General features: G+C 54.5%; 1 protein-coding gene across 3 annotated transcripts in view; it reads right to left on the bottom strand.

Annotated features, from left to right (window-relative positions):
- HM13 (histocompatibility minor 13) overlaps positions 1-24,735 on the bottom strand; it is a 40,557-nt gene that overhangs the window by 2,242 nt on the left and 13,580 nt on the right. For all 3 annotated transcript variants that reach the window (XR_001398680.3, XM_014845027.3, XM_014845026.3), the window contains exons 3-11: positions 22,990-23,072; positions 17,448-17,536; positions 15,396-15,481; positions 15,169-15,294; positions 14,295-14,352; positions 10,680-10,763; positions 7,749-7,785; positions 5,709-5,811; positions 970-1,055 (exon numbers count right to left, since the gene is read on the bottom strand). Coding sequence is in view for 2 of the 3 variants with exons in the window: in XM_014845027.3 (XP_014700513.1) it covers positions 970-1,055; positions 5,709-5,811; positions 7,749-7,785; positions 10,680-10,763; positions 14,295-14,352; positions 15,169-15,294; positions 15,396-15,481; positions 17,448-17,536; positions 22,990-23,072 (752 nt within the window). In the remaining variant the exon portion in view is untranslated. The remainder of the gene's footprint in view (positions 1-969; positions 1,056-5,708; positions 5,812-7,748; positions 7,786-10,679; positions 10,764-14,294; positions 14,353-15,168; positions 15,295-15,395; positions 15,482-17,447; positions 17,537-22,989; positions 23,073-24,735) is intronic.

The raw sequence follows: 24,735 nt of genomic DNA, 5'->3' as shown, positions 1-24,735 counted from the left end.
GGTCACCCCAAGGGGTCGGGGGCTGGGGGTGAGAGTGGATGAGAGTCAGAGGAGGGCGAGGGGCGGTGCTGAGGGCAGGCATCAGGTCCCATCCCTGCCCCTAAAGCTCCCCCGGGTCTGCCCCAAGTTTGCCCCCTCAGCCTTGCCTCAGTTGGGCTTTGCCAGGCCAGGAGATTCGGGCAGGCAGGCTGGGAGCCTGGGGCTTCTAGGCAGGGCAGGGAGGGCAGAGGCAGATCCAGGGGAGGGGTGAGTCACAGGCTCCCCTGCAGGCAGCCAGGTGCACAGAAAGCCCTGGCAGGCGCTTGAGGAGCAACTTGGAGGCCAGGCAGGTGGAGCTGGGTGGAAGGCCCCTGAGTGGGCAGCTTCAATTGCAGCTGGCAGTTATTTCTGGGTCCTGGGAGGCAGGGTCAGCGGGGCTGGGGAGCAACACCTGTTGGAGTCACGCAGGCCTTAGGGTATGGATGGGGCAGTGCGTAGGGTGTGGTGGGTGTGCACACGGCTATGGGGAAGGGGTATGTGTGTGACCGAGACCGAGAAAGACCAGTTAGCTGTGGATTACACTAGGGTCCCCCTAATGTTTACATGTGAAAACTGAGGCCAGGGGAGAGGAAGGACATGCCTGAAGTCACATGGTGGCAGAGTCAGGCTGGGAACCCCAGGCTCCTGACAGGAGGGCAGCTCAGGTGGAAATCTACACCAGCCAGTCCCTTTTTAAGACCCAGCTGGCATCTGGGTGTGGGGGCTGCCTAGAGAGCCCCAAGACCTTGCCCTCTCCTGCTCCTGGCCCACAGAAAGGGGACAGAAAGTGTTCCCCCTGGTGCTCACAGGCCAGGCACCGACATGTTGGCGGAAAGGGTGAGGGGTGGGGCTGTTCCTCTGGAGACATGTACAAACAGCCCCTGCCGGCTCCACCAGCTGCCTGCAGATGCACCTGTGCTATGCAGGCATCTGCCCCCTGCCCCCTCTTACCTGAACATCTCTGTCACTTCTCCTTTGGCCAGTGCCACCAGGATGGGAAAGCCGATGCAGGCAGGGACCAGGTACAGGAGGGCAGGCTGAGAGAGGACATAGGCTGGTGAGGTAATGCTGGGCAGGGCACCTGCTCAGGGCCACGCTCATCACTCCAACCCTCTCTTGGGTGTGGCTGAGTTACTGTGACTGCCTAGGTTCACAGAGCGTCAGTGGCTGGGCCTGAACCTGGGGCTCCTGACTCCCACACCAGGGCTGCTCCTCCACGGTGGGGAATGCACGAAACCCAAAGAAACTCGAGTATGCAGGGCTTTAGGGGTCCCCAGGAGTCTGGCTGGCAGAGTACGAATCAGCTGGGACATCAGGGTCAAACCTGCAACCTCCTGGGTTGGTCCTATTCCCAGAAACCATGCTTCCCTAGTTCTGGGGCTGGAAGTTTGCATTTTTAAAAAATTTCAGGAGATGCTGTTATAATGACAGTGATGACGAGGACATTAACTGCTAGGTATGGAGCACTTGCTGTGGCCTGTGCTGAGGTCATGCAGCTGGTCACTGGCTCTGCCGGGATTCATGTCCAGGTGGGCTGGGCCGAGCCCACGGTGAGACTCCTGGTGAAGCTAGGTTTGAAGGACAGGACAATTATACTAACAGGCCTTGTTCATGGAGCACCTGCTGTGTGCCCTGAGCTCAGGCCTCCCAGGGAATGTTTCAGTCCATCTCTGCATCCCTCATGACCGTCTACCTTGTGTACAGGAGGAAGGCCGACGCTTCGGGAGGAGAGGGGACAGCTCAGGCCTCTGACGTCTAGTACACTGTGGACTGAACCTTGTGCATACTAGACTCTAAAGCCATTCTTTTCCTTGCAGCAACTGAAAGTTGAACGTCACTCTACTGTTCACCCCTCCATGGCCCCCTATGCTCCCAGTGGTCTGAAGTCCCCATGAGATGTGACCCTTGCTTTCTTCTCCAACCTCACCTGACCTGTGCTACTCTGGCCACACTGGCCTCATTTTGGTAGTCCTTGTCCCCACCAGCCATAGGACCCCTGCCTGCAGAGTTTCTGGGATGCTCTTCCCCCTTTTGCCTAGTTTCCTCCTCCTTCAGACTTCAGCTCAGCTGTTACTTCCGTGGGGAAACCTTCATTTGCATGGAGTCAGGTCCTCCTGTTGCACACATTTGGGGCCCTGCAATCCTTCACAGCATTCTCTGGCAATTTGGAACGAAACATCCCCGTGCCATTACAGACGAGTGTCTCTCCTGCTGGGCTGTGAGCTCCATGAGGGCAGGCTCCACAGCTGTCCTGTTCACTGCTATATTCCTGCCACTAAGAGGGCCTGGTAAACACTATGCGAATGGCTCCTTCATGGTGCTCACAAAGTCGACAGGGTGACCTGGAGATGACTAGGGTGAGGGTGAGGGTGAGGAGACGTCACTCCAAGGCAAAGCCAGTGCCTGGCTAGACAACAGGGCTCCGCAGCCCCCCTGAGCCTGACCTTCCGACCATTTGTTGGCATGGGCCATGGTGGGCTGTGAACCCCCTCACTCCATATATACTATTCTTGAATCTACTAACACCATAAGTACTGGGCTTTGAGTTTTACAGATGATGCCACTGAGGTTCAGACATGGGCAAATGCCTTGCTCAAGGTCAGACAGGGTGTGTAAGAGGCTGAGCTGGGATTCAAACATGGGCAGCTGAGCTTCTTCCACTGCATCAGGCCTTTGCCATGAGCTGGCTTTGCACCAAGAGTGACAGAAATCACAACGATAAAGGTCCACACCCAAATTTCTAAGAGGTAGCCAAAGCAGTATTCAGAGGAAAATTTATAATCCTAAGAGCATTTATTAGAAGACTTGACATAAATAATCTAAGTTTTCAAATCAAGAAGCTAGAAAAAGAAGAAACAGCCAATAAGTAGAAAGAAAATGAAAGCAAAAGCAAAAATTAATGAAATATAAAATTAAACAAATATGAACATTAAAATTTAATCTTTGAAAAGCAGACTTCCTCATTCTCATTTTCTAGATGAAGAGATTGAGGATCAGAAGAGGGACAAGCATCTGCCCTAACTCACACTGTTGGTCGGGATGTGGACCCAGGTTCCTTTCTCTAAGTCCAGTGCATTTTCTTTACCAAGGCCAGGCTGGGCAAAAAGGAGGGCTTCCTGCGGGGAGGGTGGGTAGAAGTTTGGCCCCCCATGGCCTGCCTCACTGGAGGGCCAGTGGCCACTGAGGGGTTCCAGGGGCCTATGGGAAGGGCTCCTTTGGGAGGCAGTGAGTTCACTTTTTTTTTTTTGAGGAAGATTAGCCATGAGCTAACATCTGCTGCTAATCCTCCTCTTTTTGCTGAGGAAGACTGGCCCTGAGCTAACATCCGTGCCCATCTTCCTCTACTTTCTATGTGGGACGTCAGCCACAGCATGGCTTGCCACGTGGTGCCATGTCCACACCTGGGATCCAAACTGCCGAACCCTGGGCCGCTGAAGAGGAATGTGTGCACTTAACCGCTGTGCCAGTGGGCCGGCTCCCATGAGTTCACTATTATCAGAGGGATACAAGCCTCTGATTTTCTGTCCTCTCAAGGCACCAGGGAACCTCTCCAAAGAAAGTCAGTGCTAAGGAGAGGCTGGGATGTACTACTTGGGGCAGTGAGCTGGGGGTCAGGACTCTTGGCTCTCCATCCCGCCTTGGCTTTGCTGTGTGACCACAGATAAACTGCTTTCCTCTCTGGTCTTTCCCCTCTCTCTGTACAATGAGTACAATGAGGATCATCAATAAGGGCCTTTCTAGGAGGCTGCTAGCCCCTGCTTGGAGTGGGTTTTTGGTAGAGGCCAAATGCTTGAAGACCACACAGGCAGAGGTGACCCCTACCTAGGGAATTGCTGGCACTGGGACTGCGTGTGTCTTGCAGAGGGAGCGGGACCTCACTGAACAGGTTCCCTTGGTGTCTCGGATCCCTTCCCAAGAAAGCTTTTCAGGGAGATGCCCACCTGGGTGACTGGGGAGAACAGCTGGGCTACTGCTGGGGAGTAGCACAGGCCTGGGGCCAGGAGTCCAGGGCTCCCGTCAGGGCCCAGCCTGACTTGCTGTGTGACAAAGGGGAGCCTCTTTTTCTCTCTGGTTAGAGTTTCTGCACAGAGAGGACCACCTCTCCTGCCTCTACCCAGGCCTGTGTGAGAGCTGCCAACGGGATGCCTGGACAGAGTCCAGCCCAGGCAGAAGGCAAGCCTGCCATCTGGTGGCGGCCAAGGGAACGGCTCTGGGCTTGGAATCTAACAGGAGACTGAGGGGGGAGACCTCCAAGAGGCCTCTAAGCTGATCCCCTCAATCAGGTCCAATCACTCCTGTGACCTCCTTGCCAAGTGCATGCCACTCTCAGCTTGCACAGCTCCCGAGGCCGTCTGGAGCAGAAGTGAATGAGAGGTGGCTCCCCGTGGCTTCTTGGTTTCTCTCTCTATGGGCTAGGCGACCTTGGACCTTCTGTAATACTGGCATTGATTCCACAGATATTGTAGATATGGAGATACTGTAAGGACTAAACGAGTTAATGAACAAAAGGGTTCAGCACAGTGCCTGTAACAGAATAACTGCTCAACAAACAGCTCTTGTGATTAATTCAAAGGTGGTTCCTCTGCGGCTGGTGTCCCAGGGAGGACGAAGAGAGGAAGATGGAGCGGGGACAGCAATAATGACAGCTAATACTACCTGGGCCAGACATGGTTCTGAGTGCTTTACTTATATTAACTCATTTCATCCTCAAACAACCCCACGGTGGCTACTACTATTTATCCTCATTTCCTGTTTTTATGAATCAATGAGGAATACAGAGTGTAACTTCAGCAACCTGCCCAGAGGCCCGCGGCTAGCAGATGGTGGAGTCTGGATCCCCACCAGGTTTCCCTGAGCCTCCACACCACACCGCCTTTCCCATGGCTGGCGGTTGAGAGCCTGGGCTTGGTTTTCACGTGATGCAGGTTTGAATTCTGGCTCCATCACACCTGCCATATGGCACCTCAAATCCAGTTCCCTCATGTGCTCACAAAGACCCTCAGGAAGTCCTGAGCAGAGCCTGGCACATGGGAAGTGCTCCTATCTCCAGTAGAAAGTAACCCTGTCTGCTTGCTCTCCCCTCCCAGTCTTCCCTTCTCTAGGCCACACTGACATCTCCTAGCCCCCACCCCTCTCTGGTTCATTTTGTGGCAGCTCAGGACCCATCTTGGTGGGAAGAGGAGGCAGAGCCTGGCCTGCTTGGGGAGTGGGAGAAGGGGGGAGGGCCCTGTCACTTACCTGGTGGGGCAGGTACTGGGCTGAAACACCCAACACCCACTCCAATTCTGTACTTCTGTCTGCCACCACTACCGAGGCTGAGAAGCCACATCCTCTTTTTCCTAGCCACATCACAGCTGCAGCCATGTGACACTGATCTGACCCATAAAATGTGGGCAAAAATCTGCCGAGAGGGTCCTAGGAAAGGCACTGCCTTGCTGATGAAGGCAACAGGCACAGCTGGTGACCTTTATCCTCCTTCTTGCCACTAACGGGCATGTGCTGCCTGAAGCAGAGGCAGTCACCTTGCCACAACCTCTGATGAAAGGCCAAGAGAATCACAGACGTGCTGCTTTGTCACCACTGGGCAGCACCCACCCCTGGATTGTTTGTATATGTGACACATGAGCCCGGTAAGTCCCCGTTACTTGCAGTGAAGGCACTCCTGATACACCGAGCACAGTCCTGCTCACCTGGGCGTGCTTGAAGATGTGCATGATGAAGATGGTGAGACCCAGGCCGAAGATGTAGGCTGCAAAGCTGGTGTAGAAGTAGGTGTGGGTGTTCTTCTTCAAGCTTCAGGGAAGGCGTGGGGAGAAAGAGGAGGGGGATTAGATGTAGGTACCAAAGCAGCAGCCGCCCTTCGGAGGGTGGGAGCTGGGAAGAGCCTGGAGGCTGCGTAGAGGGGAGCTCTCAGCTCTGGGCTAGGAGTCTGGAGGTGCGCCTGGACTCTGCTACCGCACTAGCTATGTGTCTTTGGACAAGCCACTTTCTGTCTCTCAGCCTGTTTACTCATCTGAAAAATGGGAAAACCACGAGCCATCTCCCCGGTGGCTGGTGAATAGCAAACGCTGTAACCTAGAACAGGAGCCGGAAGACTTCAGCCAGGATAAAGTCACCTGGAAAGCTTGGTAAAGAACCACCAGAATTCCAGGTCCATTTCCCAGGGAGCCTGATCTAACGGGAAATCTGCACTCTGAAGAACGGCTCAGGTGAACTGCTAAGGTGGCTCGTGCTTTGAGAAACACTCACACACAAACCGTAACACTGCGTTACTACTTTTAGGTGCGGACAACCTAACAGTCCAGCAACCTGTGGTGAATGCTGATGAGAAGCTGACTACACGCAGACAATGCCAGTGGCTTCCTGGAGGCGTCTCAGCCCAGAGCAGCTGCAGAACAGCTGAACCACTGGCAAGCCGGCATTGCCATTACAGGACTTCCCTTTACAACGCCAGATCATGACCTCTGTGTCCCAAGCACCTGGGACAGTGCCTAGCAACATCTGTGGAATGAACAAGTACTTCTGACCCTCTTCTCTCCTGGCCCTGGCTGCTTCTGAGCCTGGAGCTGAGTACACTGAGAGCTATCTTGTGGTGAAGCCTGGGGTGCAACTGACTCCCTTCGGGAATGTTGCTCAGATTCTGGAACCAGCTCTGAAGGGCTTGCTTATCCTAAAAGTCCACGCCAGGAATGAGATTCTGCTCCTCAGGGCGCTGGCAGCTCAATCTGTGTCTCCAGCAAATGGCCCGGGGACTCTCGTGGGTTTCTCTCCCTCTGACCTCTGGACAGCCAGGAGTAGAGCAGCTGGCACAGATGTGCCTCTGCTTACAACCTGGCCAGGTCCCTTCCACAGGCGTCTGTAAGCCCGCGTGCTCATGAGGTCCAGTGTGGCACTACCCAAATAACCCGCATGTATGTGATTGTGGAAAAGTTTCACATGCAAACTGGATTCCAGTGATGCTGGCACTGAGTTTCTCAGTACCACTGTCAACACTAGTACTGTTTTTGCAATTACTGGGTACAAGGAGATTAAGAAAAGTTCAAAACCACCTCAAAATGAAGCACACACACAGCAAGCCCTCCTCTGGGATGACTGAGCACCACCTGCTAGCGGCAGGCCCACCTGCCCAGGTGCCCCAGCTCAGGGCCACCTTTTCTCAGTGGTGACCCAGGTTAGCTCCCTTCCCCCTCCCTTGTGCTCACTTTCTACAATGGACTGGAAGTCTGAGTAGGGAGAGGGTGGGAACAGCTGGAGCAGCTGGGACAGGGTGACCTGCCCCGGGGCTGATAAGCAATGATAATGATGACAACTGTGCCTGAGGCTGGGTTGCTCCCAGAGCTGCTGAGGTCAGCCTGTGCTCAGCTCTCTGCAGACTTTCTCAGTGATCCTGGGGTCGGAGCTCTTGTTTATCACTAACGGAAGGATGAGAAGCCTTAGCTCAGAAAGGTCAGGTCACTTGCCAGGGTCACATGATGAGAAAGCACTATGGGTACCACCAGGACCTTCTGGGTTTAACTCTCTTGGCCTGTGATTCTTAATTTTTTCTTTTTGCCACAGGCTCTTTGAACATTTAGAACCCTGAATGCAGATAAAATCAGAATGGCTACGGCTGCTGTGGGAGTGGAGGGTCTGGGCTCCTGAAAGCCACTGAAGCAGCCCAGAGGACCCCTCGCCCGGGAGGCCCCTCCCTTGTGGGGCCTGCGGAACGGTTAGGCTCCTCTGCAGCTTACCTGATGTCAAACCGCAGCAGCAGGGCAATGAAGATCCCTGCGGAGAGAAAGTCGGCGTTAGATGATGGCAGGGACACCAGTGCCTCAGGAGGGCTTGCAGATGGAGTCCCCTGCCTGGGCCAGGGAGGAGCAGGGTTGTGAACTAACATGCAACTAGGTCCCCAACCTGGTGTTCCCAGTCATGGAGCAATCAGCGGGGCCAAAGGTGTAGTCACCACTGCCGACTGCCAGCAGAATTTCCGATTCTCTACCTTCAGGCCACCTAGAACAACGAGAAGGTCCCAGGATTTTGTTTTGGCCTGGGACCATGTTGACTGGGCACCTCATAGCACCATACTGTGTACACTGGGTCCATCCACCCAAATGTTCATCAGATGCCTGCTAAGTACGAGGCACTGGAGGCACGCAGGGGAAGCAGAACCTGTGTTCTCAGAGAGCTCGGGCCAGTGGCGCAGGGGGCAGACATGCTGATCGAACGTTAACAAAAATCACTCTAACACTGTAACGGTGGAGGGTGCTTCCTGTGTCATGGGGAAGGTGCAGCAGGGGATGAGACGCAGGCTGGGGCGGGGGAGGAAGGAAGGCTTCTTCGAGGAAGTGGACACTCGCCAGGGAGAAGGAACAGCATGTGCAAAGGTCCTGAGCAAAGAGGGCTCAGTGGGTGTGACAGGTGTCAAGGAGCCAGTAAGGTTACAGCCCAGAGCAGGAGATGCAGGGGATGGTCCAGCTGTGCAGGGCCCCCCAGGGCACAAGAAGGAGTTGGGTCTTCACCCTGAGAGTAAGGGGACCCACTGGAAGAGCTCTAAGCAGGTGAGCCACCTAAACAGATTTTGGAAAAGACCCCCAGGGCAGCTGCCTGGTTGGAGGGAAAGAGTAGGAGGCCCTGAAGGAGCTCAGGAGAATAGTTAACTTAGTCCACCCACTGCACTCCTATTTACACTTCAAAACCCCCAGAAGCCTAAAAATCCCAGAGACACAGCCTCTAGTCTCTGTGTGTTGCATACATCAAATCCGTCTGTGTCTGGGCTCAGAAAGGGTAAGGGCTGAACCTCCCTTAGTTGACAGTAGGCTCTCACATTCTGTGCTGACCGGAGCACCAAGTGGCACACAGGATTAATCTTAGTGGAGACGGTGTGAGTAGGGAGTTGGGCAGAGAGAGCAGACAAATGCTGCCTTTGTGGAAACAAAGCTGGGGCCTCAGTGCCCCCTGGCGGCTGAATTCTACAACTGCTCAACTAATCCAGGGGTCAGGGCTCCGCGAAGAGCTTTCACTCCTAATACTCCATCTGGTCCTCAAAACAATGCCCCAAACCCATTCTCCTCTGAACAGCGTCACCGAGGCTCTGTGAGGCTGTGATCACTGTACACTCACTGTGACTGCTGAAAGACGTAGACACATATAGCTATATACAGATATGAGAGACGCCCTGTGGAGCCCCAAGCCGAGAACTAGGGCCATCAAGGACGTGGGGAAATCAGTGTGCGGGCCTGTGACAGACCATGCCCTGCAGAGTGAGCCAAATGCTTCCCTGGACTCTACTTCCTCCATCTGATGGAGCCACCTCCCCCGGGGGAAGGTCTCCTTGCATCACAGCACTGCAAGTCATGGAGCCATCTGGGCTCAAGATCACGCCCCCAGGTCCCCGAGGCCTCAGGCAAGTCTCTTTGACCCTCAGTTTCCTCATCTGTGAAATGGAAATAGCCTCTATGTCACTGCGCTGCTAGGAGCAGCACAGACAAGTATAAGAAGACCTAGTGTAGTGCCTGGCACACAGCAGGTGCGCGAGAAACAAGGGCTGCTGCGATTCTCATCTTCTTGTCGTCACTGCTGTGAGAGCAGTTCTGACAGGGAGACCTCTTCTGCAGTCAGACACACCTGGTCTGAGTCCTGGCCCCGTGCTTACTCCTGCGTGAATTTACTAAGGCCCCCTCCCGGGGCAGAGAGAGCCTCTGCTTCACCCCACACGAAAGGGCCACAACGGAAGTGCCCGCAGCTTCCTGGCTTATCACAACTGCTTCCTATGCTGGAAAACAAGCTGCTTTTAATCTGTTCCAAATGTTCTTCTCTAAGCAAGCACTGGGGTGCTCCTAACCCTCTGACTCTTGGCTGGGGAACAAGTATGCCCTTTGGATGTTCACTGCCCTGGTCACAGGCCCAGGTCTGCAGACACACAGCATCTAAGCCGCAGCCACCTGGTGGTCCTCAGACTGGCAGCTCAGCTTTGCCCTTAGTCTCCTGACTGGTAGTATTAGACTGCTGGTGCCCCATGGCAAGGCCAGGCCACAGACACCCACACTCAGGCCCGCAGACAGGGCACCTGTGCCCATAGCTACAGGTACTGACTAGCACCCACACGTAGATAATGGGCTCAAAGGCCAGCTTGTGCAGGCGAGCAGGTGTGTGCCACAGATCCCTCTAGGGGTGTGGACGCAGGAGCCCGCACCCACGGTGCCCCCGGGTCCACACACACCCTGCAGGTTCTCCCTGCACGGGGGAGGGGAGACCATGGGGATCAGGCAGTTCTAGCACATCTGTAATTCTTATACACATTGGGAAGGGGTGTAGACAAGTGTAGGTGTGTGAGAGGGGTCAGCTTCCTTTAAGACTGTCACAGAATGTGCTTTTTCAGGGTGTGTTTCAGTCTGTCATACACATTTACTTTTGTAATTCTTGAGTGACATCTGTACACGCAGACCAGTAGCTCCGTGAGGACAGGCTTGCTCACTGCTATCCCTCTATAAGGTGTGTTGAGGTGGACTCCTCCACCAGACCCTGGGCTGACCCAGGGCTGGGGGTGTGGAATCACCTGGCCTAACCCTTTCCCCCTCTCTTTCCTGATAGGTAAGGCTGTCTGTTTCACGGTACTCCTCCCTGCTCCAGGGAAAAGACCCTCCGCTCCTTACACTGTGGCTCCCACCCAGCCTGGTCACCTGGAATGACGACATCTCCGAGTCCTAGCATGGCGAAGTTGTCTGCTTCGAGGCCCTTCTCCAGCAGGTCCTGGGGAAACACCACTGCGGGGGGAGGCAGGGAAACAAGGAGTTGGTGAAAGCCCCTCTGACTTTGACTCTGGGCCCCCCACTGCTGCTGTGTGAAACTGTGTGGGGAGATGGGGCGGGGAGGCGGGGGGAGGCGACAGACTGAAGGGCAATGTCTGCATCTGGAATGACAGCTGGTTAGAGCGGGGAGAATCTGGGAGCATCTAGGACAAAGGTTGAATACCTTTACTGAGCCATAACTCACATCCCATACAGTTTCACTGACCTTTGAAAGCCATGGAACCCTTTGGATAGATGGGATCAACCCTAGAGCCCAGGATACAAAAGAGATAAAAGGGGGCCAGCCCCGTGGCCGAGTGGTTAAGTTCACCCTCTCCGCTTTGGCGGCCCAGGGTGTCGCTGGTTTGGATCCTGGGTGTGGACATGGCACCGCTCATCAAGCCATGCTGAGGTGGTGTCCCACATGCCACAACTAGAAGGACCCACGACTAAGAATATACAACTATGTACTGGGGCGGGGGGGCTTTGGTGAGAAGAAGGAAAAAAAAAAGGAAAAAGAAAAAAAGGAAGATTGGCAACAGTTATCTCAGGTGCTAATCTTTAAAAAAAAAAGAGATAAAAGGGCCCACGCAGTGCTGGCCTCTACCAGGCTTTCCATCCTACTACAACCCGGGTCAGGACGGATGGTGGCCCTTGCCCTGAGGCAGGCGGAGCCTGGGCAATAGGCTCTTTCTGGATGTGCTGAGGGAGAAAAAGCCACACACCTACAAATTCCTTGCTTCAAGCCCTCTCAGAAATCCTGCTGCAGCTTGTCTGGATAAACAAAGACTGAGCGAAATGTCCCCCTCAGCGTGCGGTTACAGCGAGAGGCAGCTGTAACTGGATTTCACCCGTAGGGCCTTGCGAGCAGAAGAGCAGTCAGGTGTGGGCCTGAGGGTCAGACTGCGTGGGTCTGAACCCAGGCTCTGCAGTGTGGCTTTGCACAGGTCACTTAACTGCTCTGTGCCCTGGTTTTCTCTCTTGTGAAAGGGGTAGAACAACAGAACCGACCCCAGGATTGCGGAGAGGATCAGAGATGTGCACACCTTGTTAACTGCTACCCCACGCCTTCTTTACTAACCCAGTCTTGACTCCGTGTGGGGCAGCCTCCCCCGTGACGGATCACGTGTGGTGTAAGGCTAAGACAATCGGGACAATCCCTGTTCCTGAATTCCTCACTTCTCTTGCCACTAGGGGTGGTCGTGTGACCCAGCTCTGGCCAGTGATATGTAAAGAGAGGTACACCGGGGGTGCTAGGCAAGCCTGTGCTTCCCTATAGCGCACAGATGCCCTTCCCTGCGCACCCCTTCCTGCCTTGAATGCACAGTCACAGGATTTACAGATCTCCTCATTCGAGCCTCCCAATCCCCGTGCCATTCAATTCCGAGCAGCAGATGTGGAAACAGGCCTCAGGGAGGTGAAGTCTCTTCCCTGAGGACCCACAGCCAGCAAGTGTCCTATCTGGGATTCAAATCCAGGCAGTCAGACTTCAGCATATGTGCACTTAACCACTCTGCTAGGCTGCCTCTGAGCACCATGCTTAGCAGAAGGCAACGAGCCTTCTCCCCAAGCTAGAAAGCCAGACTCCAGGCACCAGAAACCAAATATGACTGTCATTTCCCTGTTCAGAGCCTTCCAATGGCTCATCCACTGCCCAGCGGGCAGTTTCCAGGCTCCTCGGCATGAATCCTTGGCGTCCCCAAATCTGGCCTCTTTCCTGCTGCTCCCCTAGACTCAGCCGCACTCCCTCCCCGAGTCTCTGCTCCCAGGGCCTCCATGCATTCTCCTGCCTCCAGCCCTTTGCTAAAGCTGTACTCGCTCTTTCAAACGCCCTTACCACCCCTGGGCTTGGTAAACACGCGTTCATCCTTCATGGCCCAGGAGAGCTCTCCTGACACCTTGGCTGAGTTCATCCATCTCAGCACGTGGGGGACAGCTGCTGTTCTGGCTTGCCCAGCATCTGTTCTCTTGCTCTGGAGAACTGCCCTCACCTTACACCCTTGGAACTGAGGGGAATTGGCAAAGTCAAACACGCTGCCCCCAGGCACTGGAGAGGGCAGCGACTCAGGCCTGTCCATCATGATCCTCCATCTCCCCAGTGCGAGTGCCTGGCTCTTGGGCCAGGCCAGGCCACACAGCTTTAAAGCTGGGAGAGGCTTGTTTTGCCCTGGGTCACTGAGGTGGGACCATAGCATTTAGGAGTAGTGTGTGGCCATGAGCCTCTCTCCAGCTCACGGGGAAGACTGGCCTGCTGCAGTGGAGAATCAGACTGTGAGAAAGACAGCTATTCCCGACTCTGCGAGGCCAACCTCACCCAGATGTCCACTGCCGTGAGCCACCACTTCCCAGGGTGCTCGCCTTCCCAACAAGACCTCCCCCCGCCCCCTGCCTTGCCACCATGACTGACTCTGTCCTCCTCTTTGGTCTTGTGATCACAGGCGGTGATTCTTGATTGGTCTAAGGCTTAAACTCTAAGTTAGTCATGCTTTTCAGGCCCCCCTTGTTGAGGACTGGTTTGGATTTGGGCCTGTGACCCAATTCTGGCCAATGAAATATGAGGGAGGCTGCAGGGGGCATCTGGGGAAAAATATCCCTCTGATGCAAGCAAGACAGAGTTCCCCCTTTCCACCTCTGGACGTGGCTGTGCGAGGAGTCAATGCTACGAACTGTGGCAGTCATCCTCGGACCACAAAGGGATGAGCTTAAGGCATGGGCGGACATGCTGAGATCTGTGGGGCGAGGACTGAAGTAACCTTGGCACTTGGTGACTCCACTGAGGGTCATTAACCCAACCTGAGACACCCTACCACTGGGCTTGCAGAGGTGTGAGACACAAAGTTCTCTGTGTTCAAGGATGCTTGTAGCTGGATTATCTTTTTCTTTTTTTTTTTTTTGAGGAAGATTAGCCCTGAGCTAACTACTCCCAGTCCTCTTTTTTGCTGAGGAAGCCTGGACCTGAGCTAACATTGTGCCCATCTTCCTCTACTTTATACCTGGGACGCCTACCACAGCATGGCGTGCCAAGTGGTGCCATGTCCGCACCCAGGATCCAAACCGGTGAACCCCGGGCTGCTGAGAAGCGGAACATGTGAACTTAACCGCTGCGCCACTGGGCCGGCCCCTGGATTGTCTAATCTTTATAAACCATGGATACACTAAAGATAGGAACCAGGGTAGTGAGAGAGGCGTGGGACAGACAGCACCTGGTAACTAGGTGCTGAAAGGATCCCGTGCGGGGGCTCCAGGTCTTGGCTCCTCTCCTGGAGAGCCCTGCATGCCCTGCCAGAAGCCGCCTTAGACACCCCTGCTCTGTGCTTGCTCCCCTCCCGGCTCAGCCCACAGCACACTGCCCTGTGACCAAGCCGCCGGAGGCCTGGGCAGAAGCCGGCTGCGCGTGAACACAGCCAGATCAATCAGTGAGAAGAGGTGCGTGTGGAGCAGTGATGAAAACAGGAACCAGGAGGGGAAGGGCCCCTGGGGTGGGGGCAGAGGGGCTCCCTCACTTACGTTTTATTGGTGCCTCAAAGGACTTGGCCACTGTCACCATCACGTTGGTGCCAAATACCTAGAAGGAGAAGAGAGGAGTCTGGAGAGAGGCGAGGGCCGGTGGGAAAGAATGGCTGTCCCTGGCCTCTTTGACGTGCTGCTACCTGAGATCTGCAGGGCGTGGGGCAGGGAGCTGGGCGGGGCTCCAGGGCAGGTGTAAAGTGGAGATCAGGTGGCCACAGATACTGCTCATATGGACACTTCGTGGGGGGGCTCCTGGTTCTGGGCAACAGAGGGGCAATTCAAAGGAGCGGGAAAAGGCCGAGGCTGGCACCCTATGTTTGTTCAGGGCCCAGCCCCTCCCAACAGATAAAGTCCTTCAGCATCACTCACTTAGGGGGAGAAGAGGCTACCTGAGGTCTAGAAAAGGGTGCCTGAGTCAGGCTGACCTTGATCCCTCAGTGATGCCTGTCTGAATGAGGTGGCAGGTCCTTTAGCCCAGGGCTGGTGTGCAGCCAGACATGCTGTCAAAAGCAGCGTCGGTCCTCACAGATCAGTGCCCCGGCTGGGCCCATGCATTAGCATTAACCATCCCTGCCCGAACTACTCTTTGTCTCAGTTTGCTGGCTGGGGAGACACGGGGTAAGTAAGACCCCTGCTAGGGCCACCGTGAGGAAGACTTGAGGGTGGCTGGAAGGCACCGGGCACAGGGTGGGCTCCAAGCAAGTTTCATGGATGTGGGCACCTGGGCTGGGACATGACCTGCTCTGGGGTCCTTGCTTCCAGGCCCCAGCAGTCGCCCAGCCAGCTGACTGCCGTTTGGGCTGGAGAGACAGGAGTAGGAAGGCGAGGCTGGCCAGCAGCCAGACATCCTTTGTGTCCCTGCCCAACTCACCCAGAAGACGTCATAGATAAAGAGCCCGCCCAGCAGGATGCAGCCAGTGCTGACGTTGTTCAGGTGCAGGAGCTCCACCCCATTAAGGGAGAAGGCCAGGCCGAAGAGGTTGTTGGCAATCCAGTGCTGGGAAAGGCGGGAGTGCGATCAGCCAGCTGTGCCTCCCTGCCCCTGGCCAGTCCCCTCCAGTGCCTGCCCCCACCCTGGCCCAGGCCCTGGCTACTCACCTTCCTCAGCAGGTACCAGACGCCAACGATGCTGCTCAGGCCCAGGCACACCAGGTCCTTGGTGTCAAACTCATAATTGATGATCTCTAGGCAGAGAGGCCGGGTAAGTCCACTCCCCAGGGCGGGGCTGCCCCTCCCACCTGTCAGCCCCTGGACGGAGGACGGCATGGCTGTGGGCACTGTCGCAGGCCCACAGGCCGAAGGTGCTCACTGGATCTATCCCCAGCCCCTCCAAGGTCCTATCGCAGGGACCGGAGGCCCAGAGAGAACACAGGCCTGGCGCGGGCTCAGTGGGAGGGGTCCATGGCGCCGGAAGCACAGGCTCTAAATTTGTAGCTGGGTGACCTTGGGGGAGGTAGCTCCCTCTCTGAGCTTGTTTTCTCATCTGTAAAAGCGGAATCCCAGCACATCCCTGACAGGCCTGCTGTGCAGAGCAAGTGAGAGGGCCCTTACAAAGCACTCAGCACAGTGCCTGGCACACAGCTGCTGCTCAATCAGTGCCAGTCGCCACCGAGCCCACGTCTTTAGCAAGGCACTAGTTCATTCAGGAATCTTTCTGTTCTGCCCCCAAAGGAATCAAGAAGGTTGCTGGCAGCCCTACAAAGCTGGCAGAGGAGGAAGAAGGTAAGAGACAGAGGCCTGGAGAAAAAGCAGGAGGGAGTCCCTGAGGCTGCTCTTGTGGGGGGCTCTGATGCCAGACCCATTCTCCATCACTTCCAAATCTCCTAATCAGGAAGCCCAGAGAGGTGGTGGAGCTGGCCCAGGGTCACAGAGCACAGCTATTTGTTTTAGATTCCAGAGTGTAGCAGATTGCTGGTTGGCCCCGATTTCTTTTTTTTTTTTTTTTGAGGAAGATTAGCCCTGAGCTAACTACTGTCAGTCCTCCTCTTTTTTTTGCTGAGGAAGCCTGGCCCTGAGCTCACATCCGTGCCCATCTTCCCCTACTTTATATGTGGGACGCCTACCACAGCATGGCATGCCAAGCGGTGCCATGTCTGCACCCAGGATCCGAACTGGTGAACCCCGTGCCACTGAGAAGCGGAACGTGCAACCTTAAATGCTGCGCTACCGGGCCAGCCCCTGGCCCCGATTTCTGTTCTCTCCTTAGTGGCAACAGCACTCTGATGATTTTTAAATGGACACGAGGCCAACTAGCTCATGGCCACATTTCCCAGCTTCCTCTGCAGCTAAATGGGCCTGTGACACAGGGCTCCTACTCCCTCTGCCGGGACTGTGGAGAGATGGAGCACCCAAGGGTCCCCCAGAGTGTACAGAGCATGAGGCAGACGGTGCGTGGGACCCCGAAGACTCTGGGGTGCAAGTTCAGTCTTTTTTTTTTTTTTAAACTGTCAACAATCATTTACTGGGCACAGACGCACTAGTGATGTAAAAAGAGATGTGTATAAAATTGCCACTCTCTAGGGACAGGCAGAATGTGCTAGGCACCTTCACAATGAGTGTGACATTCCCAAGCTCAGACTTTTACACAAGAGAGAAATCCCTTCCATTTGGTCAAGCCATTGATAATCCTGATACAGCATTTGACCCATACCCTAACTAACCCCCACAGCCTGGGCTTTCCCCGAGGCCCTCTGGTTTTCACTTTTTACAAAAGCCATGGAACCCGTTTCAAATCTTAGGTGGGGAAGTAATCATATTAAAAATACACACGATGAAAACAGCTACGACGGCCAGCTTTCACTGAGAGCTCAGTATGAGCGAGGCAGCGTCCAGATGCTTTCCACTCATCACTGACTTGCAGTCCTAACAATGTGCCCAAAGGGAGGGATGAGATTCTAGTGTCCATTTTACAGATGAAAAAGCAAAACAGAAATGAAAACACCCAAGGCTCAGAGAGGTAAAGGCGTTCACCCAGAGTCCCATGTCTGGGTGGCGGCAGAGCTGGGGTGTGAACCCAGGCACTGTGATTCCAGAGCGCACTCTTCCATCATGTGCTTTACTGGAGAGCCCCAATATCAGAGGGACAAAGGGGAGCGGCGGGGGAAGACACCCAAGGCACACCCAAGGCAGGGGAAGGCGGGCAGCACTGACCTTCTTTGTTCTCCCCAGAGCCCTGTGTGAAGAGCAGCTGGTACTGTCGATTTGGGAAGTTGACTGGAAAAAACCTATTCATGAAGGGGCTAGAAGGAAACACAAAGCAGGTTGGTGAACCGAGCCCCCACGGGCAACCACGGCCCCAGCACCACCCCACGCTGGACACGAAGCAAATCGAGCCCCCATGGGCAACCCTGGCCCAAGCACCATCCCATGCTGGACAGGAGGCAAACTGAGCCCCAACGGGCAACCACGGCCCCAGCACCACCCCACGCTGGACATGAGGCAAACCGATCCCCTATGGGCAACCATGGCCCCAGCACCACCCCACGCTGGACACGAGGCAAACCGAACCCCTACAGGCAACCACAGCCCCGGCACCACCCCACATTGGACGCGAGGCACTATTTACAGCTGTTTTCTCCCCACATCCTCACAGCTGCCCTGACAGGTAGGTGTTCTTGGACCCATTTTACAGATGTGGAAACAGAGACCCTCGGAGGTAAGTGACTGCCCAGGCTCACACAGGGAGCCAGTATCTGAGCTGAGACTCGAACCCTGGTCACTGGACTCCTAGTGCTTCCGTACCACCTCTCGGTTATCATCCAAGAAACACAAAGCAGAGCAGACTTTCACAAAACAGTTTTCAGGAGAGCAATGGACTCCAAAGTCTGGCTCATGCCCCGTCTGTCTGAGTCCTTGTCAAGCACACATATTCCTGGACTCTCTCCCGACTTATTAAGTCAGACGACCTGAGGGTCACCCCACTCCACGTCACGGCTGAGAATTTTACAACCTCGTTGGACTCGATCAGCTAGATGAATCAGAGCCGCCAGGGCAGGAGCACCCTCTCCTCCCGTTCACTCCTTCCACAAGGCCCTGTTGCTCAGGATGGCCTCATCTCTGGAAGCATCTCTCTGATCACCCAGCATACTCTACTTCCTGGCCAGGCAAGGAACAGACTTTCTTTCCTGGATCATCTTCAGAGCAAGATTATCAAATCAGGGCCTCTTGGCCCAACCTAGTCCTGGGGGGCGGCAGTATTTTGGAGTGGCTACAAGCCTGGGTGGCCCAGCCCTGAAACCTGCTCTGCGACATACCAGCCGTGTGGCCCTGGGTGGGCCACTCCAGTGGCTCAGTCTCCTCAGCTGTATGTGGGGATGACAACATCACCTGTCTCAGAGGGTTGCTGTGAAGGTAGGGGAGCAGCTTAGCCTAGCACTGGACCCACAACACAGACATAAGAACTGTGGGTTTCTATCGTCACCAATGGATGTCCAGCACCCAAGCTCAAAAGCATTTGGACACACCAGCTCAGACTGACAATGACTAACGAGGTTGGCAGAGTCAGGATGATGCTCCCAGCTGTAGGTAAATGGAGGCAGGCCCAGAGGTACCGGGGCACAGGGTAAAGGGAGCTCTCTAAGACCTTGGGGCTTAGGGGAAGAAGGTGTGGATTCAAGAACCATCTCTGGGCCTCAGCTTCCCCATCTGTCAAGTGCCAAGCCCTCAGGCTACAGGGCTGTGGCATGAATGATGAGAGGGCTTTGTGAGAGTGACGTGGCAGCCACAGGATGGAACTGGGAGCGGCCTTCCAGAGCACGGCTCTGAGGAGGTGGGAGGCAGAAGCCAGGGTGGATGAGGCGGGGAGCTACTTGCACCTCAGCTTACTGAGTCCCTTTTGGGGGAGTCTGAAGCCAGAGTGCATGTGCAGAGGCGGGGAGAAGGCCTGTGGAGCTAAGGCCATCACACCATCCTGGCTTCGTCCTTAGGAGCTTGATGCTATTAGCTTCTCAGCCACCACAGTGCAGTGGTTAAGAGCATGGACTCTGGAGCCAGACTTCTTGGGTTCAAATCTGGGATCTGCCACTTATTAGCTGTGTGACCTTGGGAAAGTTACTTGGCTGTTCTGTGCAACTATTTCCTCATTTGGAACACTGTAACATCTTTCTCATAAGGCTATTAAGAGGATTAAATGAATGCTTGGCACCCTGTAAGCTTAACTGCAGCTTCAACTTCAAGTAGGAAGTCTCTAGACTGATGTGTGTTATCCTGAGAAAAGAGCGGCTGCTGGATGACACACGGCGAGAGTCAAGCAGCCTGGCTGGGGTGAGCCCGAACTCAAGGGCAGGGCTCCATCTCACACCTTCACCCCACCCACGACAGGCCCGTGCCCGGCGGCAGCTGGCAAACACCTCGGAGCGCCTCTGAATGCAGCCTTTCGTAGCAGGCAGGGACTCTTTCCAGCCCTGGATGGCTCACGTCAAAACTAAAGGTCACTGCTTCCTGCTGGGAAACCACATCCTGGAGCCCTTCTCCCGGGGGGTGGAAGCAAGGGTCAGTGAAACTGGTGACATGGCCTCCTCCTCCTGGAGTGGCAGATTTTGGCCTTATGGGTCTTTTGTCCTCTAAAGGTCAGCTGGGGGGTTGTGAGCTCAGAGGTGATAAAATTACGCCAAGGCTCCCTTGGCAGGAAGGATTCTGGCACGGGCTTGGGTCTTGGCGATTGTACAAGGTGAGGCAGGCTGCGGTCTCTGCCCTTCCCCAACGCCCCAAGCTGTGGTTTCCTCCCAGAGAAGCCCGAGGCGGGCCGGGGAGGGTGGTTGGCGTGCAAGGAATCCCAGGAGAACCTCCGCCCGCCTGGGGCCCGGCTCCTGCAGCCCTTCGGCAGGCCTCTCCTCTCCTCCGCAGTCCTTGCCCCCAGGGACAGGGCAGCCAGCCCACCCTCTTTAAGCTCTCTCTTCCCCTTCACTTCTGCCAAAACTGGCCGTGGAGTCAGACATGGGCTCAAAACCTCACTCTGCCCCTACCAGCTGTGAACCCTGGTGGTCACACAACCCCTGAGCCTCAATTTCCATCTGAAACCTTCAGGATCCTCTTTGGATCCCGAGGAAGATCTGAGTTTGTAGATACAAACGGCTCATCAAAATTCCACCAACACTGTAGTCTTTCTCTGAGAAAGCAGTTAAGAAAACTCTTAACTACTTTTGATTGAAGACAAAAACTACATTTAACTCTTGGACAAACTTTCTAAATGGCATGATTAAATTACACTCCCCCTTTGCTAAAATTATTTTCATCCAATTCAGTTCTTTTCCACATAAATTTTACAATAAAGATTTCTTTTATCTCATAGTTTTCGGTCCACATCAAATTTTTCAGAAGACAGCTCTGACCTCGTAGGGTGAGCACCCCTTCTGCCCATGGGCATCCATTATTTTTATAAGGTCTAATTTCCCCAGGTCAAATTTCGTGCTCTAAACTTTATCAAGAAAGTGATTCTTCTGGTAATTTTTAGTCATTAATTAATTTTACCACGTGCAGTTTTGGTTGTCGTTGGTTCTGTTTTCTGTTGATAATTTCTGTCAGTAAAAATAATGAATTGTTAAAAGACAGACAACTGTTTCTCGGCTAATCCACGAGAAATTTGGGACAATGTTCCTCAGTTATTGTTCTAAAAGGAAAAAAAAGTCTTTGGTGTCAAAATGATGCAGGTTCAAAACACCCTGCTTGGGCAGCTGGATGGAGATCTCGCTTCTCTTGCAGGGTTGTTGAAATTATCAATTCCTCGGTACATGGCCTAACAGTGGCCTGACATGTTCAAAATATATGGGATTCTCCTGCTCTGAGGTGGGGGCTGGGCTGTGGGGAGGAGTAGGGGGTCTCAAGCCCCTCATACATGCTGGGGTGGGATGGGCTAGAGTTGGGGGGTTCCTAATCACCATGGGAAAGAAGAGGTCAGTGTCTGGAAGTGACTGCCCAACTCACCCCACCCTGGTTCCATCAGGAAAGGACAGGTCTGTCCTTTGATGAAGGGCGACTGGGTCTGCCAAGTTCACGTCACTCAAGTTCTCTGGGTCTTCATTTTTTAGGATGGGGGGCTGGATTAGAATTCTCCCAAGGTGACCAGAACAAGATTTTGTGAGTGAAGGGTGGCCGTAGTTGAAGACAACACTGAACTCAGTCGAAAGACCAGAGTTCAAGTCCCAGCTGTGTGACCTCGGGCCAGCCACTCAACTCACGGCACTGTGCTCTAGATGGGTTACAGACGTGGCTCACTTGATCCTGTCCACACCCCCGCAAGGAGGCGCTCACAGTATCTCCTCTTTATTGCTGGACACTGAGGCTCAGAGAGCTTGAGTAACTACATAAAGTACAGAGCAGCAGAGCCAGGCCTTGGGTCCAGGGCTGCCTGCCTCTCGAGCCCACACTCTTGACTACCATGTCCCGCCAGCGTGACGAGAGCAGGTGGCTTTCCGGCCTATCTGTGAGCAGACCCTGCTCTTTCTCTCTAGCTTTCTCTCTGACTGCTCTGGGAGGATCTCGACTGTGCCCTCAGCATGCACAGACCTCCCAGCTCCTGGCCTGGCCTCTCCCTCCTTCGTGCCTCTTCCAGGTTTCCTCCTCTTCAAAGCTCTGTTCAAGTTGTATTCCTTCCTTCCGGGAACTTTCCCTGGTCTGCTGGCTGCCTCATGGTCCGTCAGGGGTTCTCAGCCTGAGGCTGACCCGCCTCAAGGGGCCAGATGGAAGTAGGCTGGGATGCTTCTGTCACTGTAAGGTAAGGGATGGGCTGGGGGCACAACTCCCATTTGGTAAGCAGGGCTAAGGATCTCAAACGTTTACAATGCATGGAGAACTGGCCTGTCCAAAGCACCAACAGCAGCCCCGCCTGAGCATCACAAGCCTAGACTCTTTGTCCCCACTAAACTGACAGAACATGTGGCAATCTGAGCGGGGGGGGGTGGGAAGAGGATGGGCTCTGGGGCCACATAGACCTGGGTTTGAATCTTGGCTTTGCTGCTTATCGGCAGTGTGATCCTAGCAAATTTCTTAACCTCTCTGAGCTTCAGTTTCCGAATGTAAAACTAGATTAAAAGCAAAAGTTAACCTTATAAGGTTATCTGGCAGGTTAATGCAATAACAGCAACAACGAAAACAGCAACAGTTAACAGTCACTGAACACACTCAGTGCCATGCACCGTGCTGAAAGCTTTCCCTAGGACCCACAAGGAAGGTACTGTCATTTTCCTCCACATTCAGGTGATGAAATTGAGGCCAGAGAGATTAAGTAACTGGCCCAAAGTCACAGGGCTATTAAGTGGCCAAGTGTGGATTCAAAGTCAGGTAGTCAAATTCCAGAGCCTGCACCCTCACCTCTCACTCTACCGCCCGTCTCTCATGAAGCAAGCCCGCGTGTGAGAAGCCTTCCCTAGTGCTCGGCGTGGCAGGCTACGGCACCTGGCAGGGCACACTGGCATGACTTATCTCAGTACTGAGACGGGTAATAATGACACTGCTGTTCGCAGATAACTTTCCAGTCGGATACTCCTATCACTTCTCGTAAGGAAACTGTGGCCCAGAGAGGGTATGGTTCTCGTTCTAGGTCACCCACAGCGTGACACTGGGGAAAGATTCCCTTGGGTTTTACAGCCAGGATTCAAACCTGGCTCTGAATGACGCCAAAGGTCATGTTCTCATCCAAGACCCTGTCCTGGCTCCCGAGAGAGCTGCTTCAAACGTTGCAGAGATGCCTTCTGACCTGATGGTGTGGGACAGGGCCAGGATTCCCAGCACGAAGAAATACATGGACAGCAAGAGGTTGATGTACTCCTGGGAGAATATCTGAGGCAGAAATACAAAGAGAAACAGGAAGTCAGGCTTGCTGGTGGCTCCAAGGAAAGTGGAGTCCCCACTTCTCTTCTGAGGGTTGGTCTCATCCCCCTTGAGCTGGGGAATGGTGTCAGGAAGAATCTCAGACAGTACTAGGGACCTTCCAGTTTCTGTGGCTGTGGAAAAAAGGGAAGGAACCTCAGACGCAGCTCCTAAAGGAGTCTGTAGGTTTGGCTTGGTGGCTCCAACACCTGGAGATGGGCGATATTATGTTTGTGCCCAGAGTCCTGCACGGGAATCATAAGGGAGGGGAGTCTGAAGTTCAGAGCCCAAGAGAGCCATCTGAACCTCAGAACGCACTCTGACAAGCTTCCTTCTTGCTTAGAAATCTAGGGAGGCCCCTACAGCGGCCACCAAGGCCCTGAGTACGCTGGTCACAAGTCATCTGCGCCCTGCTCCATTCTCCACATCACGCTCCTCTGGACAACTCCTCCCACGGTGACGGCTGAAGGTTAGGACAGCAGCTCCTCACAGCTGCTTCTTGGTCTTATTATCGTTGGGTGAAACTGAGGAATGTTCTTTCACAGTGCTCCAAAGCCAACTGTCACAGGTTGTCAATTCTGGACTTTGGGAAGGCTATGCCACATTGTTCCATGTTCACTGCATCATCTTCTGAATTTGTTACTGAGAGGGTCTCCAACTGGGAGGGAACAACGTGCTGTCATGTGGGGCACAGGGACACAGGCCACCGTCAAGCAGGGCTGCTCAGGAACCTGTCTGCACGCCTGTCTGATCACGCGGCTTCCCTCCATCTCACAAGCCCAAGGCCCCATCCTCAGGCTGGCCTCTCAGGCCCCCATGGTGACCCCTGCAGACCTCCTTAGCCACAGCTCACGCCACGCTTGCTCTCGTTCACAGGCTGTGGCCACAGTGGCCTTTCCGTGGGGCCTCGTCTGTGCCCCACCCCTGCCCACAGGCAGACGTGCGCATGCTCTCTGCTGCCCGGCATCTCTCCCCTCTCCACCTGGGCCACCTTCCTCGTCCTTCAGCTCTCAGCGCAGAGCAGCTTTCCTTGACACGCCACCCCCTCACGAACACTGCCCAGGTTTACTGCCTGCCTACTATGTGCAGTGCATTGTGCCAAACTCTGGGGATACAGCTGGGAACAAGGCAGAAGAGTGCCCGCCCTCATGGAGATCATGTGCCAGTGAGGGAGAAAGGATCTCAAAAAAAACAAATAAGCAATGCATTGTCAGGTGGTACTGGGGAGAAAAGCAAAGGAGGGCAAGGAGACAGAGAGAGGGGGAGAGGCTCCTGATGGGCAGGAGGACACTCACTCACTCAGGAGCAGAACTCTTCACGCAGGAAGGGAGCAGCTGTGAGGACATTGGGGGAAGACCATCTGAGGCAGGGGGAAGGGTGAGTGTAAAGGTCCTGAGGCAGGTGCATGCTGATGTGTGCCGGGAAGAGGGATACGAGGCTGGAGCTGAGGGAGAACAGGGAGAGTCAGTAGATGAGGCGGGGAGTGTAAGACAGAGACAGACTCTGTGGTGTCAAGAAACAGGCAATAGGTTCATCTGGGTGAGACAGCTGGGTACTGGAAAGCTGAGGGCCAGGCTGTGAGGCAATCTGGTGGCCTGAGAGGATCCTTCTGCTGCTGTGTGGAAGACAGACG

This window comes from Equus asinus, chromosome 15 (assembly GCF_041296235.1).
Source record: "Equus asinus isolate D_3611 breed Donkey chromosome 15, EquAss-T2T_v2, whole genome shotgun sequence".
Lineage (NCBI taxonomy): Eukaryota > Metazoa > Chordata > Mammalia > Perissodactyla > Equidae > Equus > Equus asinus.
Note: the sequence above shows the minus strand (reverse complement) of the source record. Positions and strands in the feature narration are given on the sequence as shown.